The sequence below is a fragment of the Danio aesculapii genome, chromosome 19, assembly GCF_903798145.1.
Source record: "Danio aesculapii chromosome 19, fDanAes4.1, whole genome shotgun sequence".
Taxonomy (NCBI): domain Eukaryota; kingdom Metazoa; phylum Chordata; class Actinopteri; order Cypriniformes; family Danionidae; genus Danio; species Danio aesculapii.
The window spans coordinates 26,700,256-26,718,912 of NC_079453.1; the positions used below are offsets into that span (position 1 = coordinate 26,700,256).

Genomic DNA, 18,657 nt, shown 5'->3' on the forward strand with positions numbered 1-18,657 from the left:
TCAGCTTATTCACACGCTTACTGTGGTCCAGCGTATGAAAACAAACTTATCATGATTTATAATGAAGATTACTTTGTTTTCTAGATTTACTTTTTACTACATTATATTATCTGATGTGGTTGAACACCCTCACTGAGATTTTTTTTGCCCAATATTACATATGCATATATTATTTACATGATTATTCTCAGTACTGTAATGTAAAAAAAGCATTGACTGGTTATTTTAGAGGGCGGCTAGGTGGCTCTGTGGTTAGCACTGTTGCCTCACAGCAAGAAGGTCGTGAGTTTGAGTCCTGGCTGGGCCAGTTGGCATTTGTGTGTGGAGTTTGCATGTTCTCCCTATGTTCCTGTGGGTTTCCTCTGGGTGCTCCGGTTTCCCCCACAGTCCAAAGACATGCGCTATAGGTGCATTGAATAACCTAAAATTGTCCATAGAGTATGAGTGTGTATAGGTGTTTCGTAGTACTGTGTTGCGGCTGGAAGGGCATAAAGATATGCTGGAATGGTTGGTGGTTCATTCCACTGTGGAGACCTCTGAAAAAGAGGCTAAGCTGAGAATGAATGAATGAATGGTTATTTTAGAGACTGTCAATATCTCCACGTTTCATCAATTTCTATATATTTATTTATTTATTTATTATTATTTTTTTTACTATTGCTCACTTTTCTATCTGTGAGCTTTTGTAATATTGACAGGTATAGTTCACCCACAACTGGAAACTCACTATTTACTAGTCCCTCAAGTGGTTCTTTAAGAGTTTTTTCTTTTCTGATGGAAACAATTTTGAATGTTAGAAACTGGTAACCACTGACTTTCATAGTAGGAATGCAAATACAAATTTGGTTTTCAACAGAAACAAAAGAAAGTCAAACAGGTTTGTGAAAAGTTATGACACAATTTATATGTTTAAACTTCATAATTCTTGAATACAGCACAGTTTCTTTACTGTAATGCTGTAATGTTCTATATTTGAGAACTAGAGTAGCCTGTTCTAGCATTTGCTGTCTAGCTAGTAAGTTAGCCTTTGTATAGCTTGCCATATATTGTAGAATAAGATTTTGACCAAATGAGAGAGAACCAAAGATATGAACAAACAATAACTAGCTACAATAACTGCAAATTATACTAAACATATACTGAGTTGCATGCACTTGCTGCCTCATATCTGTGGCATTTCCTGACCCAAAGCCGCCGTAACAGTGGCACAGTGGATAGCATGATCACCTCACAGCAAGAAGGTCACTGGTTCGAGCCCCAGTTGAGTCAGTTGGCATTTCTGTGTGGAGTTTGCGTGTTCTCCCCTTGTTCACATAGGTTTCCTCCGGGTGCTCCAGTTTCCCCCACAGTGGTATAGGTGCCCCACATGTGGTATAGGTGAATTAAAATTGTGAATGTGAATGTAACAGTGTATGGGTGTTTCCCAGTGTTAAGTTGCGACTGAATTATAAAAAGACTAAACCGAAAAGAAAATGAATGAATGGTCCAAAGCCCTCCTATTAAGCAATTCTGTGTTTAAAAGACATCCAATTGACATGCAAACATAGACGTCTTGCCAAAACAAGGCTACATTTGGGCTGTCAGTGAAAAGATGTCTAAAAATAGCACAAAACTAGACCGATTATTCATTTAGACTTCACATTCAATCCTGTCTATTTGATGATGAAGTCTATTTTTGGGCTATTATTAGATGTCTACCAGATTTTCATTGGCAGCCCAAATTTAGCCTTATTTTAGCTAAGACGTATATTTTTGGATGTTTATCAGACGTCTGTTTTTAAGCACACACACAACAAAGTGTTTGCTGGTTTGTAACTCCTTTTTGACCTTGATTTAGGCCAGAGATGCCCAAAAGTATGGGAACTAATGCCTGCCATCCAATCTGAAAAGAGAGAGAGAATGATGGAGGTGGTTGGGGCGAATTCTTTGACAGCGTCATTTTGAATTTAACGTAACCTTTGTTTCTTTCTTTTATTGATGAGCTATAACTGAAATTAAATGATTCAATTAAATACTGTAAATGAATCAGACTTTTACAATGTAAATACTGTGTGAGCAAATCAAAGTAAACTCGACTAGTGCATTCACCATTGAACCTGTGTTATAAATGGGATTGTTTATATTTTACTGTCATAAGTTCATTATAAAATGTTAGAAATTATAATGCATTAGTCAATATGATTTAAAGCAACATTTTCTAGTTATTTTTAAATATTACAGAATAAATTAAATTACCCATGGCAAATTTAATAAATACAGTTTGGCCCACAACCCTCAATCAAGTTTGCTTTTTGGGCCTTTATAGGAAAAAGTTTGGGCACCCCTGATTTAGGCAAATTAGTAATAAATTGTCATTATAAGTGATAATTCTGTATTTAATTGTTTAAAAGTACAGTAACTTTCCTGAAGTTTTGAACAGACATTTCAAATTGCAAATTCTGCTGCATAAAAAAAAAAAATTAGCAAGCAGAATAATATGTTACTGCATTTTGATTATCAGCTATGATTTTGAGCTATTGTTGCTATTTTGTTGACAGACAAAAAAAAACAAAAACATTTTACTACAAGTGCACACTTTACACAGCCCTTACAATGGCAGGGTCACACTCTCGGGTCACTTAAAAATGACTACATTCCATCACGCTGAAATTACCTGAACAATAGTATTAACTGATTCACATAAAACCAATATCCACGATTAAATCATGTAAATCCATGTAAAGTGCGTATTGCAACACCTCTGACCGCACTCGCATATCTGTCAATCTGCAGTGAGACGGAACAGAGGCTCAATCTCATTATGAATGAAGTGTATCACACGTCGCCAGCGCAGTGAGGAAATGATCTCCTCTTCTATCTCTGCACTCATGGAATGTGACTGAGGGATTTTGTGCTGTTCTTGCACCAGCTAAAGCAGTGAATCCAGGCCTACATGGCATTGTTCCTGTCTGACGGCTGTCTTTGTTCCTCTGGATTAGCATGAGGACAGGGGCTACTCTCTCCTGCCCTTCTCCTTCAGTCTCTGTGTCTGCGCTATTGGTTTGAGGACCGTAGCCGCAGCCGATTCACATTTGGAGAGCTTCAGGTTCCCACACAGTCTGCTCTCTAGTGAAGGGAAATCTGTCTAGCTATGTTTCCAGTGAAAACACATCATATTCGATGGCAGAGCTAGCTTTATTTTTAGAGAGAGAAAAAATGACTACGTTTTTTTCAAGGTCTGTAACTTAACACAAAGACAGCTTGTGATTGTGTCACATTAGTGTCACTGGGAAACATTGTAAAATGTACAGTATTTTCTTAATCTTTTATTACTTTTACTTTATTTGTGTGTTTTTTTAAATGGAGGTATAATTCTATGTACAATATCAAAATAACAAATAATACCATCTCTTTCTGAAATGGGATAGTTCACCTAAAACTGAAAACTTGAGTTTCTTTTTTTCCTTTTGAACATAAAATATATTATTTTAATAAATGTTGGAAAATGGTAAACATTGACTTCTGTTTGTTTTGTTCAAACAAATAGATCAAAAATGTGTTATTTTGTGCTCAATAGAAAAACAGAAACTTGTAAAGGTTTAGATCTACTTGAGAAAGGGTAAACAACAAATATAATATCATTAATAATAATAATAATAATAATAATGACCGTCATGGTGATGAAGTGGGTAGCGCTGTGGCCTCACAGCAAAAAGGTCGCTGGTTCAAACCTCGGCTGGGTCAGTTGGCATTTCTGTGTGGAGTTTGCATGTTCTCCCCGTGTTGGTGTGGGTTTCCTCCGGGTGCTCCGGTTTCCACCACAGTCCAAACACATGCGCTAGGTAAATTGGGTAGGCTAAATTGTCCGTCATGTATGAGTGTGAATGAGGGTGTATGGGTGTTTCCCAGTGATTGGTTACAGCTGGAAGGGCATCCGCTGTGTAAAACATATGCTGTATAAGTTGGCGGTTCATTGCGCTGTGACAACCTCTGATTAATAAAGGGACTGAGCCGAAAAGAAAATGAATGAATGAATAATAATAATAAATGTTGATGAACTACCTCTTTAATTAATGCTTGGCAACTATTTTTTTCCAGTATCATTAAGCTTTATGATTTTAAATCTATAAGTATTTTGGAGATGACTGCTTTTGATAAGATTAAACTATTTACTTTATAAGTATCTTTAATCAATATGTCAGTCATTATTTTTCAGTCAGTCTTTTGAACCATTTATTAATTTGGATTTAAACTATAGGATCAGAATGGATTTATTATCCTGTGGATTAGTAACATTAGCCAACATTAGAAGTAGATCAAAACCTTTCTTCAAAGTTTCTAAAAGCGTGTACTGAACAATACCTGTTTTCCCTAGGACAAATTTGATCAGCTTTTATATGTCTATAAAACATCACAAATCTTGATGTGTTCAAACACCCAAAATTGATTTCTTAGCCTTTGGTTACTTCTAGGCACTACATTATACAACATGTTGTAGTCTGTAAAACATTTTGTGTGCCAGGAATATTTTATAGATGGAAATGAAATTTCACAGCCTCAGAGTTATGATTGAGAGTAGAAAATGTTATGTTGCTATAGCGCCACCTAGTGTTGGAGAGATGCGTTTCTGAATCATCCTGCCACATTTAGATCTCAACAAATAAAGATCCTCCTGACAAATAGACCTTAATAGAACTTAGATATTCTTGTAATAAAAGCATATTTTGTATATTGATCAGTATCACAGACACCTCATTACAAGGTAAACTTAAAATGAACCGGTACAGTCATTTAACATATTAGTAGACACCACCAGACTACATCTAGCTTACAGATGATAAAGTCTAGTTGGCATAGCTGCAGATACTCACATCAATATAGCATCATTTTTGGGTGTTTCTCATTACTGGGTTGTGGCTGGAAGGGCATCTGCTGCATAAAACATATGCCGGAATAGTTGGCGGTTCATTCTGCTGTGGCGAACCACAGATAAAAAGGGACTAAAATACATGAATGAATGAATGTGATGGCTGAATTTTAGGGTTGGGGTAGACGTTAATTAAATACAATGAATAGATTATTTAATAAATAATATAAACAATTATTATTATTAACTTATTAACATCTGCAGGTGTATCCCTTATAGCAACAACCCTCACAAATAAAGTGTGAGAATAACACTTTTATGTCTGTCTGTCTGTCTGTTGTAGGGTTTGAGTGGCAACCCTGGTGACACTGGCCCTGAAGGCCCTGTCGGATCTAAAGTAAGTATACTGTGTCTCAGTAATAGTATGTGATGGGAAATTATAAATAGTAAACGTATAATTATAGAAGGAATGACCATAAGATCTTTTCCAGGGTGAGCGAGGACCTAGTGGACCCTCCGGCCCTCCAGGAGATCCAGGGGTCGGCTTTCCTGGTGCAAAGGTAAGGAAATGGGAGGCGGCGGATCAAAAATGTTTAAAAATGAAAGTAAAACATATTTGTTTTCTTTTAAATACACTAAAGGTCAAAAGATTGGAGTCAGTAAAGATGTCTTTTGAAGAGCATTAATATATTTAATCAGCTATGATGCATTAAAACAGATTTCTGTTTCAAATAAATTGTGTTATTTTTAAACCTTCTATTTTTTAAACATTTCAACATTGATAATCATAAGAACTGTTTCTTCAGCCTCCAATTAGCATATTAGAATAATTGCTTCAGAATTACTATTAACGATGCAAAAAAATCAGCTTTGCACCACAGTAAAAAAAAAAAACACTAAACAGGTATTTACAATTACATCAATAATATCAATAATATTTGACAGTATTATAGTTTCCACTTTATTTTAATCAAATAAATTCTGTCTTTGTGTGCATAAGAGACTTTATACTCTATATATGTATATAAAAATAGTCTTACCCTCCCAAATTTTGAATAGCAGCATATCATTATGGAGATCTTATCATTTTCTTATGCATGTAAATATGTGTTCTGCTTCTTGAGGGAGAGAAAGGTGGCCAAGGCAGGCCAGGGCCCACCGGACCTGTTGGTATAGGAGAGCCAGGAATGCCTGTAAGTGAAGTGATACCGCAGTAACACCACCAGAGGGAGATACATATCTACATATGTGTTTTACTGCAACTATTAGACACCTTATCAAATGGGTATGTATGGTATAATATGCAATGATTTTATATATATTTGTTAGGGGCCACCAGGACCTCAAGGGGTTCAAGGAAATCAAGGGTTTCCAGGCGAGGGTTTACCAGGACAAAAGGCAAGAATTAACAATGTGTTTAATCTTGTGAAACATAAGTATTTGATTATATTAAATGTGTACAATTGTGTGCTATTTATCTTTTGAGAAAACACTAACTGACTATAAATATACTATTCTTTCAGGTTCATGAAATATAAGGCACGTTTATGAACAAACTTTTTGAAAAGCATATTATAATATAAGAGTTTCACTTTTTAAGTATGCTTTAATCATTTTTATCTTTAAAGTAGTACATTTAATTTAATGTGTTCACTAACATACTAAAACATGTAAAACACTTGATGATAATCACAATTAAGCATCTGAATAAATGCAGTTCGTAAAAAATATCATGTCCGTTAATAAGCACTGCTTAATATATTAAGTACATGCTAAACATGCTGTTCTTCACAACACAGTTGTATTTAAATGATGTAGTAAATAATGTAATAATACACTGTTGTTCGGAACATTTTAGGGTGACAGAGGATTTGAGGGTCCTAAAGGTGTGCGTGGACCTCCTGGGTCAAGCATCAAGGGTGATAAGGTATAGTAATTTTATTTTTTTAATTAATTATTATTAATTAAACCAGCCGATTTTAATGTTATCACTCGATTAAATGGCAGTTATCATCCATTCACATGGTTAATCAGCTATAGATCACATCTACTCTTTCCCCAACCCTAAACCCAATTGTCACAGTAATTTAAAAACAGATCTGGATCTGGAGTCTTCTCTATTAGTATAGATGATTAACCACGAAAATTATTTATATTATTTTTTAAATTTCCCATTAATTGTATTTTATTAACATCTACCCATCACCCCCCACCCCAACCATAAACCCAAACATCACAGTACTGTAAAAACAGATCTGGATCTGGAGTCTTCTCTATTAGTAGACTATGTGGATGAATGATACCAGTAGAACAGGGGTTCTCAACCTTTTTCACTTCAGGGCCCACTTCTTTCTCCGATTAATTTTTGAAGGCCCACCTGTCTGACATTTTTTAAAAATGTTTGTATGAAATGCTCATTTAAACCTTTATTTGAATGTTTATTTATTTACCCTTTATATATTAATCATTTGATGTGCCTTCTATTATTTTCTATTAGCTCATATTTAAGTCTATTTTACATTCTGCCAAAAACACCACTGAGCTTCGCTAGATCCTCCTGTATGGGTGCGCATCCATTATAAAACACTCACAGGACATTAATTTGGACAACTATGTGGATAAATTAAATTGTTCATACAAAAATACACAAAATGAGACTTTCACTTTCACTTCATGCATGTTTTGTGAATGAACAGACTTACTTGTCCTAGTTGCAGACGTGATCATGAGGCTGTTTTTGTGCCAATTTTAAAGTAATCAATCAGAGAACAGGAGAAAGTGCATGACTTTGATTGTTTTAATATGTCATATTAATAATGAAATCCAAAAATTATAGTATAATATTGAGTCATTTTAAGCTATCTAGCAGCCCACCAGCAGGATCGTTGAGGCCGCGGCCCACCAGTTGAGAATCTTTGCAATAGAAGAAGGCGCCTACTGGCCCATATCTATCAGCGGATAACCGCTGATAACGCCCATTCAATCGAGTGAAAACATTCGAAGCGGGTGAATTAAACATGTTGTTGTTGAGCGTTATAAGATTCAATAAGTGACTGCTCTAAGCGCTTGTTCTTCTGTTCTGTAGGGTAACACAGGGGAACCAGGTTTACCTGGACTTGTGGGATTTCCAGGAGCTGGGATCCAGGGTGAAAAGGCAAAGCAAAACTCTGATCTATCCATAGTCTGAACCCAAACCACTGCAGTATTTGATAAAAAATCACACTGCAGCTTCTATTTTTGAAAGTTTTTGTTATGGTGTCTCTTGTAACAGGGGGATCTGGGACCTATTGGACCACCTGGACCAAGAGGCACTCCTGGAGTGGGCTTAATTGGCCCTAAGGTATGTTATTTTTAGTGCTCCAATATTAAATGCAAAATCTCTTAAGAGAGGTTTCTGAATACCTATCATCACAAATGCCTAGAATTCTTTTAAAGGGATGGTTCAACCAAACCATAAACTTCTCAATGTCTGGTTTCAAACCAGGATATGAAAATAGTCTTCAATATATTTATTTAAACAGTTTCCGTGAATTAATTATTTTTTAACAAAGCTGAAGACAATATGACTTGTCAACTTAAGACAAATGTTAAGTTTTAAAGTTATAAAATGACTAAAACTGTATAAATAGAGGACTGTCAAATAGCATTGTGTGTAGCATAATTTACAAAAATACTTGACCTCGGCAATTAGTTCCAAGGACAATTTAACACGGATATACTCTGATGACACTGATCAAACAAATGAGCACTTAAACGTGGAATGATAAATAGTGAAACAAGGAACAAGTGTGTCATTTAAATAATGACAATCACAAAAACAAACCCTAACAACAGTTACTGGAAACTTACAAAAGCAAATCAAAACAGAACAACACATCCTCATTCCATAAATAGTCGAACAGAGGAGGCAAATGCTTCTGGAGTTGGACAAAGAAGTGGTAACAAACAGACTTAAGACCTTGGTGTACCTCAAGTGAAATCAAAGAATAAACAGTATGATGTTGTTTCGATAAAAAAAATGGCTAAAACAAAGTTCTTTTTGAGTTTGTTTGCGCTGTTTGAAACCGCTCACCAAAGCAAACTCTTGGGGAAGTTTGTTTTGACTCCTAAACTATGGAGTCAATCTACAGCCATAAATACTTGCTAAATAAAAAATAAAGTATTGAGCAAAAACAATAAAACAAATGCAAATCGCCATTGGCCAATGATAGCTCAAGGGTGTTTAGTATGGAGTCAGTCTAGGGCCATATATACTTGCAAAATAAAAGAAAATTTTGCAAACAAAAGAAATTATTCAGCAAAAAAGGAGTAAATAAATGCAAATGTACAAAATTCGCAAAATAATTTTTTGAGAAATAAAAAAATTGTTGCTAACAAAAATAAAAAACTGCAAAGGGAAAACTAAGTTGAGAAATTGAAATGAAATTTGCTAACAAAAAAGATCTGCAAATAAAAATCCAGCAGTGAAAAAAACCCTAAAATATTAGCAATTAAAAAAAACCTTTTTTTATAGCATTGCCTTTACAAAATCTGTCCAGTCCATTGCAATGGTCATTTTGATTAGCATTTTAGTCAACCATGAGTGAACCCTGATTTGACAAGGAGTGGAGTCAAGGGAACTTGGGCATTTCATCACCTGGGGACACAGTATCACCGAGGTGGTCTTACAGCCCAGAATGTCCAGACCTGCCGTAAATGCCCGTTCCCCCTTGACTTCGCCCCCTTGTCAAACCAGGGCCACAGAGTGAAACGTTCAGAAATGTGAAGTGCAAAGTGAAAGTAGTATCACAATTGACTACAATTAATCACGATTGACTAAAAAGCAAATCAAAATGAGCATTGCAATTGACTGGACGGGTTTTGCAAAGACAATGTTGTAAAAATGTTTTTATATTTTCATATGTTGTGTGTGTGTGTGTGTGTGTGTGTGTGTGTGTGTGTGTGCGTGTGCGTGTGTGTGTGTGTGTGTGTGTGTGTGTGTGTTTTTAATTACAAAAATGTTATAATTTTTTTTTCACTGCTTTTCACAGCTTTTTTTTGCAGTTCTTTTTGTTTGCAAATTATATTTTTATTTCTCAACTTAATTTTTCCTTTTGCAGTTTTTTATTTTTGTTAGCAAAGTTCATTTTTATTTCTCAAAAATAAATTTTCACTTTGCGATTTTTGGAGATTTGCATTTATTTACTTATTTTTTGCTCAATACTTTATTTATTGTTTGCAATTTATTTTGCAAGTGTATATATGGCCCTAGATTGACTCCATACTAAACACCCTTGAGCTACCATTGGTCCATGAAACTATTATCTCTCAGCTCCATTGTTGTGTGTAGGGGTACATGCAAACAGCATAACACATTTACAGCACAGGCTTTTGATGTTTTCGCAAAACAATACCATCACTCAGCCTTTTCAAACTTCTTTTAGCCCTCAAACAAGGGGGTCTGGGCATACTGTTTGCTGGGGCTCTAATAAGAAGGTGGCAGAGGAAGAGACCCAGAATGTAACCATCTGAATGAAGGCCCATGGGGGAATCAATGATTGGGTCAGAGCACTGAAGCCCAAGGAACAAGAGGATTGAAACAAAGTTTCAAAGTTAAAAGACCCAAGGCGAATCTTAGCAGCTGGGGAGAGCCACTGAAAGAGGAGCTGAGGGGCTGAAGGGTGCAACGTACTGTACACAGGGAAAAGAAACTGGATGGAGTTATCAGAGGAGGTGGGAGATGGAGGCTTAGTATGACCAATACTGACAAAGGAGACATGTAAGTGACAAAGGAGACCCGGTGCTACGCAGGGCAAATATTTGTGAGGGGACTCAGTTGAAATCAAAGAAGGCAGGAAACCGCATGGGTCAGTGCAAATGAGAAACTGAGGAAAGGTATTCTGTTAAACAAGAGTGTCAAATCCAGCTACTGAGAACCTCTGTGCTTTTAGATTTGGCTCCAACTGTCTTTAAAACCTTTGCCTAAAAGCTTAAAAAGAGCCTGAAGACCTTGATTGTGTCTTTAATTAGAATTAAAGTTGAACTCTGGTGAACATTTTCAATCGAGGAACAAGTATGGACTCATCTGCCCTAGATTTTCCAAAACATTAATTGACAACCATGCACAGCACACCCTCGATGACAGTAATATTGGCAAAACTCCACTCCATACCCACAAACTCCACTAACACTTCCTCTGGTATGGACATTGGTGCCAGTTCTTGTACCTAAATTGACTGGGCTTGGGCTCTGAGATGAAAATGGCCTTTAGCTTTTTGGCAGATGTGAGGTCTGCACCAGCGTTGGGCATGGCTACAATCTCACAGGCCATTGTGTCAAATGTGGGGCTACACCAGCACCCAATACACAGATTCCTGAGCTGATGCTGTGGTGGTCATGAAGGAGCGGTGAGTGTGAGACTGATTCCTGAAAGACCACTGTGACAGACGAGTCTCCGCATTGATCCCATGGGCCAGTCTGAACACCTGCTGTTGACCTACTCGCACTTGCAGTTCTCCTTGATGAATGTCCAGCGTTCTCCTAGACCGCAGCTCAGCACAAATAGTTTGGCCAGAGGAGAAATGGTTGTGCCCAACAGAGCCTGAATTGAATTGAATAAATTCAGCAAAGTTCCCTTGCAGACCTTCTCCTGGCACATGGTTGGCATGCTAAATCTAGAAATCCATTTGGTGATCCTGTATCGAACAATCCCCAATCTCTCCAAGCTGGAATAGGCAAATAACTCATCCGTGCTTTATAAATCCTTTCTGGGCATGATGGTATCTTGTCATGTTGTGTGTGTATAATGGAGACAAACAGATTTAGTCTGTCCAATAATCACAGGGACACTCAGAATAGACACTACATTTGCAGAAACTTTCACAACACCGAACAAAAAAAAAGTGAAGGGAGAAATTAAATACACATATGATGATAATGAACAAGACAAAGAAATCAGTGCAACTAATTAAAAACCATGAAAACAAATGAAAATTGTCAACAAAAGCAAATGAAATGTATAATAATATATAATATAACAAATAAAAACAATACTCCTTTGTGCAGTGATTGAGTAAATTGTTTTACAGGGAGATCAAGGCTTCCCAGGAGAATCTGGACCACAAGGAGAGAGGGGAATAGGAGAACCAGGGCCAAAAGTATGAACACAAACCAAATCAAACACTGCCTTTATGTTGCCATGTTTATGATGTCAGCATTTTGTATGTATTAGTTATGTATTGATTTGGTCATTTTAGGGAGAACCAGGACCAGTCGGAGCACCTGGTATTCCTGGAATTCCAGGTGAAGATGGTTCTGTAGGTCCAAAGGTAGGACACAACAACTTGGTTCACAAGTTTCTGGTAATATAGTCAATGTTTCTTTGTGTAGCCAATTATTTGTCACTAAATCCTGCATGAATATCAAATTAAGTAAAATGTTTTAAGGTCCGGCTTAACTACTGTACATATTTCTGTATCTACTAGAAATGTAACACTGTTAGGAAAGGCAGGAATAATGAGAAACCAGTAATAAAACTTGCATTGTATTCCTGTTTACTGACATTTAGTTACATGGGCATGGGGCATGCCTGTCTTTTATCTGTTACTTTAGGGCGAGATGGGTTTATCTGGTGAACGAGGTCAAGAGGGCTCACCTGGGAAAGGAATTCCTGGTGAAAAGGTACAATGACAGTTTCAATAAAACAGTTGCTTACTTACCATGACTGAATGGATCAACTGAAGTATGAATGCAGCTTTTATAGTCAGTCAGTTATTTATATGTTGACTCATATATTATATATTGAGTCATGTATGCGAACATTTGCAGGAGTCAGTATTTGTATTTTTGGGTGACAATAAGACCAGTTAAATTGCTTCCATTTAGTGGACCCTTTATGTTACCATCAAAATGCAAACATTTACTCATTCTCTAAATGCAGTGCGATTTTAATAATTGTGTAAATTTCACAAAACTTAGATAGAATACCTCATCCCATCACATAACCCAATTTTTCTCTGACCAAAATACTTAATACTATTTAAAATTCCTAATGTCGCTGTAAATTGTGTTTATGAATGCCTCCATCAGGGGGACCGAGGTGATAGAGGATCTCGGGGTCCCCCAGGAAGCTCTGGAGCAGCGGGACCACCAGGGGCCAAGGTGGGTGAAATTGTGGCCACTCCTAAACACAGATCTTGTTTTTACAACCTTGTTTTTACATTGGGAATGTGGAGGTTAATCTCCAGGTCGTTGTGTTCGTTTTGGAATGTGATATTTCATGGTCAGATGACTTCTAGGGAGTTCATAAAAGGTGTTTGTACACTTTTATGGTTGCTCATTATCAGTCCTTTAACAGACCTCAGCGAATATTCATCCATAAACCCATAAATTTGAAAAAGGACAATATATATACGCTGGACTTCATCACTTAAAATCTGTAAATATGTTGATAGGAACAACGCTGCTCTGATGTGAAGGATATACTTTATTCAAAAATGTATCTCATCAGTAACATTCGTTAAATATAAATATAATTTGTTTTCAAAACTATATACATATATATATATATATATATATATACATATAGTCATATATATATATAGTTGAAGTCAGAATTATTAGCCCCCATTTGAGTTTTTTTCCTTTTTAAAATATTTCCCAAATTAAGGAAATTTTCACAGTATGTCTGATAATATTTTTTTCTTCTGGAGAAAGTTTTCCTTGTTTTATTTCGGCTAGAATAAAAGCATTTTTTAATTTAAGTCAAAATTATAAGCCGCTTTAAGCTATATATTTTGCGACTGTCTACAGAACAAACCATCGTTATACAATAACTTGCCTAATTACCATATGTATGTGTGTGTGTGTGTGTATATGTGTGTGTATATATACTATTTTTCGTCAGTGCTTTTCATGATATTTAAAAAAATACAATGTTCACTTTCTGTAGTGTTTAAACAAAGCAGAATTAAATGCTACCCAAAATTTCATATTGCTTTTAAAACAAAGGAAATTCTGCAAGTAAAAATCATGGTATGCAATTATTTAATGTCCAAGCCATTAAGAATTTGTTTTAATTTGAACCACAATATCTTAATCTTTGAAGTGACAGGATAAATAAAGAGACATTCATAAAAAAATGGCAGCTCCACAGGTGACACGAAAATCCATAATAAAGTGCCAACTGCCACAAAAATGATAGGCCATGATCTGCCTTCTACAGATGACATTTACCTGTATGTCCAGAGATTTCTGAAAAAAAGATGACACATCTGGCTTGGCATCTTTACACACCTTTAGCCTCAGGCAGATTCATGTTTTAACACTTTTGACGTTAACGTACCTGTATTTAATCCTTTATAATGATTGTAATAACTTATATAATTATGTTTATATCCTTAAATGTGATGGAGATCATGACGAAGTCCCAGACAATTTAGTTGTTTTCAAAAAGTTATTTAGGTTAAGTTTTAAAGAACTAATATGACCTTTTACTCTCCACATTGTCATATATACTGCATACATTGTGCAAAATAATAGATTTAACTATGATAATTTATGATATTTTGTTTCATACAAAGGGAGAACCAGGAAGTTTAGGAATGATGGGATTACCAGGACCTTCAGGTCGAGGATTACCTGGTGCCAAGGTGTGTATAAAGCCCCATTAAGTGCAAATAATGATGCTATTCACGCAAAGTGTAAAAAGAATGATATTCTATTTGTACTAAAGTAAAAAAAAAAAATCCAAACAATGCACAAAGTTAGTGAAAATATCCTTTGCCAACATGGTGGCTATTTGCATTTGTTATCTGAAGGTAAACCTTTATTGTATGTGTTGTAAATATGCTCTTTACATTTTGTTGCTTTTGTGTGTTTTTCATTAGGGTGAGCCAGGACCTGCAGGCCCCCCTGGTCATGTTGGAGAGCCAGGTGTTGGGACTACAGGACCCAAGGTTATAATCTCAAAGACATTAACACACATTTTAATAAGAGTCTTTTTATGCAAATAAAATCTATATTGGCATGTCTCAGGGAGACCGAGGAAGTCCAGGAACAGTGGGACCACAAGGAATGAAAGGGGATGGATACCCTGGACCACAGGTGTGTAGGAGGGAAAAAATGATAAGAGCAAAAATGTAAGCAAACCAGTAAGATGTCTATATATTATATATTCCTTTAGGGTCTTCCAGGGTTGCCTGGTCTCCCAGGTGAAATTGGACCTGAAGGACAGGGAATTCCAGGACCAAAGGTATTGGCCATTATGCAGTTCTCAATAAATAATTTCTTTACCAAGTCTTTCAGAAAGTGAAGTCAGGTCTAGAAATTTCAGTTAATCTGATGTTGATGTTGTTTTCAGGGAGACAGGGGCTCACCAGGAGTTACTGGCCCATCGGGACCTCCAGGAATTGGACTACCAGGACCAAAGGTTTAACAATACTTCTCAAAACACTCTTAACTCTGAAGGGCTACTGTGCAGCAGATTTTTATCTCCAACTAGCTTCAAAACACTTGCCTAAAACTTTCTGGAGCATTGATTCAGGTTTATTTATTTATGAAAGGAGCTAAACTCTCCAAAACAGTGGTTCCTCTAGGAACAGGTTTAGACACTTTGTCTAAAAAATAATAATTATTTGCGCAACATAAAGCATGTTCTTAATGCACATTTATAGGGTGCCAGTGGGCAGCCTGGTGCTCCTGGTCTTTCAGGCCCACCGGGAGAGGGAATTCAGGGTCCCAAGGTAAGACATCGAGACCCGCAGGCCTTATTAATGCTTTAGCAGCTTGAACAACAAAAAAAGTCATAAACAAAAACATTACTATGCTAAAGCTTTAGCACACAGATCACTAAATTAGCTTTTGTCTTTACAGGGTGACCCTGGATTTCAAGGGCTTCCTGGCCCAAGAGGCCCTCCAGGTGATGGTTTGCCAGGAGAAAAGGTACTATAAAACACTGACTGTATTATACGTAACTGTAGTTACATTTGAAATGCAATGACAAATTTACAAATTCAATTATGTTTTAGGGTGACAGAGGCCTATCAGGAGAGCGTGGGAGAAAAGGAGATAGAGGAGAACATGGAATGCCTGGACAAACAGGATCCAAGGTAAAAACTTGTTACCAGTTAACCAATGTTGATATTACAGTTCTAGATCATTTCTGTATGGTTGTCCAGGGCTAGACTTTTGTAGATCTTTGAGAGCAATTCTTAATTGAGATTTGCAGAGGGTCTGAAAAGAGTACAGACATTGTTGTAAAACTCTAGATCAGATTTAGGCCCAATCCCAATTCTATTTTTGTACCCCTTCCCCTTTCCCTTGGCCCTTCAAACAGAGTCTGAAGGAGAAGGACTTCAAAATTTACCCCTAAAAAATGGGACAGCACTACAGCACCTGCACACATCATCATATGTAATCGTGAGCTCTTGCTTCCCCTTACAAAAAAATAACTGCAGTAAACCGAAGTAAAACTGCTGTACAGCAGCAGAATATAGAAGTATACCTACAGTAAAATAAAGTACAATTGCAATACAATGAAATATAAACACAGTTCAAATACAGTACAATAAAGTTCAACAGCAGTATAAGTTGCAGTAAACTGGAGTAAAAACAAGTAAACTCTGTCTTTACTGCACATGTGCTGCTATAGTCTAATATGCCAATGGTGTGGTAAGAACTGTACTGCACTTGTGTTACAAGGGGTTTGTTCTTCAACATCTTCCAAGAATATTTTGTACTTTTTTCAGGGATGTTTTTTTGATTCAAATAATTTTCTAATTAGAATTTTAAGAGTTCATTTGCAAAAACAAATAATAAAAAATTACTGCAGTGAAGTGAACAGTACAACAGCAACTATAATGAACTATAATGCAATGAAGTTCAACAACAGTAAAGTCTGCAGTACAACTGAAGTAACATTACATAAACTGCAGTATTCTTCATAAAAAAAACTGTAGTAATTTTTTGTCGAAGCCCTCTTAGTTTTAGTTAACTTCTGAAAAATGCGGTTTTTGGACATGAAAAAAATGCATTATTTAAGTATGTTGCAATATTACTGCAATACAACTGAAGTACTACAATACAACTAACTGCAGTACATCTACTCCAATACAACTGAAGTACTACAGTAAATGCAGTACAACTACTGTGATTTAACTGAATTACTACTACAGTACAACTGTAGTACAACTACTGCAATGGTACTGAAGTGCTACAACTTGTTGTAATAACGCACTTTTCAGAAGTTAGCTAAAACTGCAGTGTTCCGTTTAAAATCTGCAGTAATTTTTTGTAAGGGTGATATGAGATCAGATGATCGTGACTGCTGTAGTTATTCCAGTTTCATTATTTTTTGGTATTTATCTTCAGGAAATCACTGAAGGCATATATCATGTTATCATAACGATCTAATGTGGCAATAAGATCGTAACTGTACTGTACATTTACACAACATTAACATTATACCAGACACTGTAAAAAAGTCATTGTCAGCCACTAGACTTTTCTGACAGGGTATTCGAGGTCATCATGTTGTGGGACTGCTATACAGGAGTTATTATTATGGATTATAGATGGTGAAATGTAGCGTTTTTTATTTAGTGTTTTTTTTTTTTTTTAAAGCATGATGGTAAAACACGAACGTCATTATGATTATATTACAACATATGTTTGTTTGTCGTAAAAATTTGTAATAATGACAAAAAATACTAATTTGTGCATTTCGTGACTTCCGGGTGCAGCTATACAGCCATTGTGGCTAGGTTTTGTGGCTGGTTTCGAGTGTGGTCCTAAAAAAATCTCTCTTTCGAGGGCTATCTAGCCATTCCCCTTAGCCCTACGCCTTCAAGATTCAGACAATTGGGACACCCCTACCCCTTCACGTGAATGCGCAAAACAAGGGGTAAGGGGAAGGGCTAAGGGGTAGAATTGGGATTGGGCCTTTGTCTTTAATTCAACTCAAGCAAATGTGTAGGTATGCACTTGACATTGGTAGGGACAGGTGAATCAAACAAGCCCCAGCTCCCCCAAGAATTAATATTATTATTTTATTTTAGCCTAAGTGGAAAAGATGGAGGCTGTAGTTTTTCTGACAAATTGTTTCAACTGAAATTGGACATGCTACTCTGAGAGATTAGGAGAACTGGCAGGGATCATATACTTTTACATGTAGCTGTTTATTCTGCAGTTAGTTTATTCTGCAGTTAGTTTCACAGTCTGTCTGTCATAATGTTATGCTGTGGGTTAAAGCGGGGGAAAACACGAGCATTGACAGCATTATCATGATGGACTCATTCAGTAGCGAACTTGAGTTTATGTGACTTATACTTTTCGTTGAAAAAAGCTCGTTATGTCCACCTTTTTTGCTGCCGCCATCTTTACTTGTGTGTGTCATAAACACCTCACACACCTTATCCTTGTGCTGTTTTGGTGCTGTTACTTCTGAAAGCAGCTACAGCCTCTCACACGACAGCAGGGAAAGGCACAGCCAATCACAATGTGTATGTGTGTTTGGGGGGGCGGTGCAACTTGAGGAGAGACAAGATTTAAGCCTTTCTGCATGTCCAGCTTAAAATTGACAGCGCTTTATATATATATATATATATATATATATATATATATATATATGAATAAAATTTTTGGTGGGCATATTTCAATAGTTGTTGGAAATTGGTGGGGATGCTTCCCCTCTGTCCATGCTAAATCTACGCCCCTGAACTCAAGACAAATGTCTCCAAATGCTCCAAAGTTAATGGAAAGAAAATGAAAATCAAGACTCGTGTGTTTTGGTTGAAAACACCCTAAACTAAAACATCCTGAAATAATACTAATAA

The 18,657-nt window shown here is 36.4% G+C and overlaps 1 protein-coding gene across 3 annotated transcripts in view; it reads left to right on the plus strand.

Annotated features, from left to right (window-relative positions):
- The window catches only part of col28a1a (collagen, type XXVIII, alpha 1a), a 44,736-nt gene that overhangs the window by 18,491 nt on the left and 7,588 nt on the right, over window positions 1–18,657 (plus strand). For all 3 annotated transcript variants that reach the window (XM_056479904.1, XM_056479905.1, XM_056479907.1), the window contains 19 exons: window positions 5,190–5,243; window positions 5,338–5,406; window positions 5,971–6,039; window positions 6,176–6,244; window positions 6,705–6,773; window positions 7,932–8,000; window positions 8,118–8,186; window positions 11,914–11,982; window positions 12,082–12,153; window positions 12,437–12,505; window positions 12,914–12,985; window positions 14,407–14,475; window positions 14,713–14,781; window positions 14,861–14,929; window positions 15,009–15,077; window positions 15,186–15,254; window positions 15,499–15,567; window positions 15,698–15,766; window positions 15,853–15,933. In XM_056479904.1, coding sequence (XP_056335879.1) covers window positions 5,190–5,243; window positions 5,338–5,406; window positions 5,971–6,039; window positions 6,176–6,244; window positions 6,705–6,773; window positions 7,932–8,000; window positions 8,118–8,186; window positions 11,914–11,982; window positions 12,082–12,153; window positions 12,437–12,505; window positions 12,914–12,985; window positions 14,407–14,475; window positions 14,713–14,781; window positions 14,861–14,929; window positions 15,009–15,077; window positions 15,186–15,254; window positions 15,499–15,567; window positions 15,698–15,766; window positions 15,853–15,933 — 1,314 coding nt within the window. The remainder of the gene's footprint in view (window positions 1–5,189; window positions 5,244–5,337; window positions 5,407–5,970; window positions 6,040–6,175; window positions 6,245–6,704; window positions 6,774–7,931; window positions 8,001–8,117; window positions 8,187–11,913; window positions 11,983–12,081; window positions 12,154–12,436; window positions 12,506–12,913; window positions 12,986–14,406; window positions 14,476–14,712; window positions 14,782–14,860; window positions 14,930–15,008; window positions 15,078–15,185; window positions 15,255–15,498; window positions 15,568–15,697; window positions 15,767–15,852; window positions 15,934–18,657) is intronic.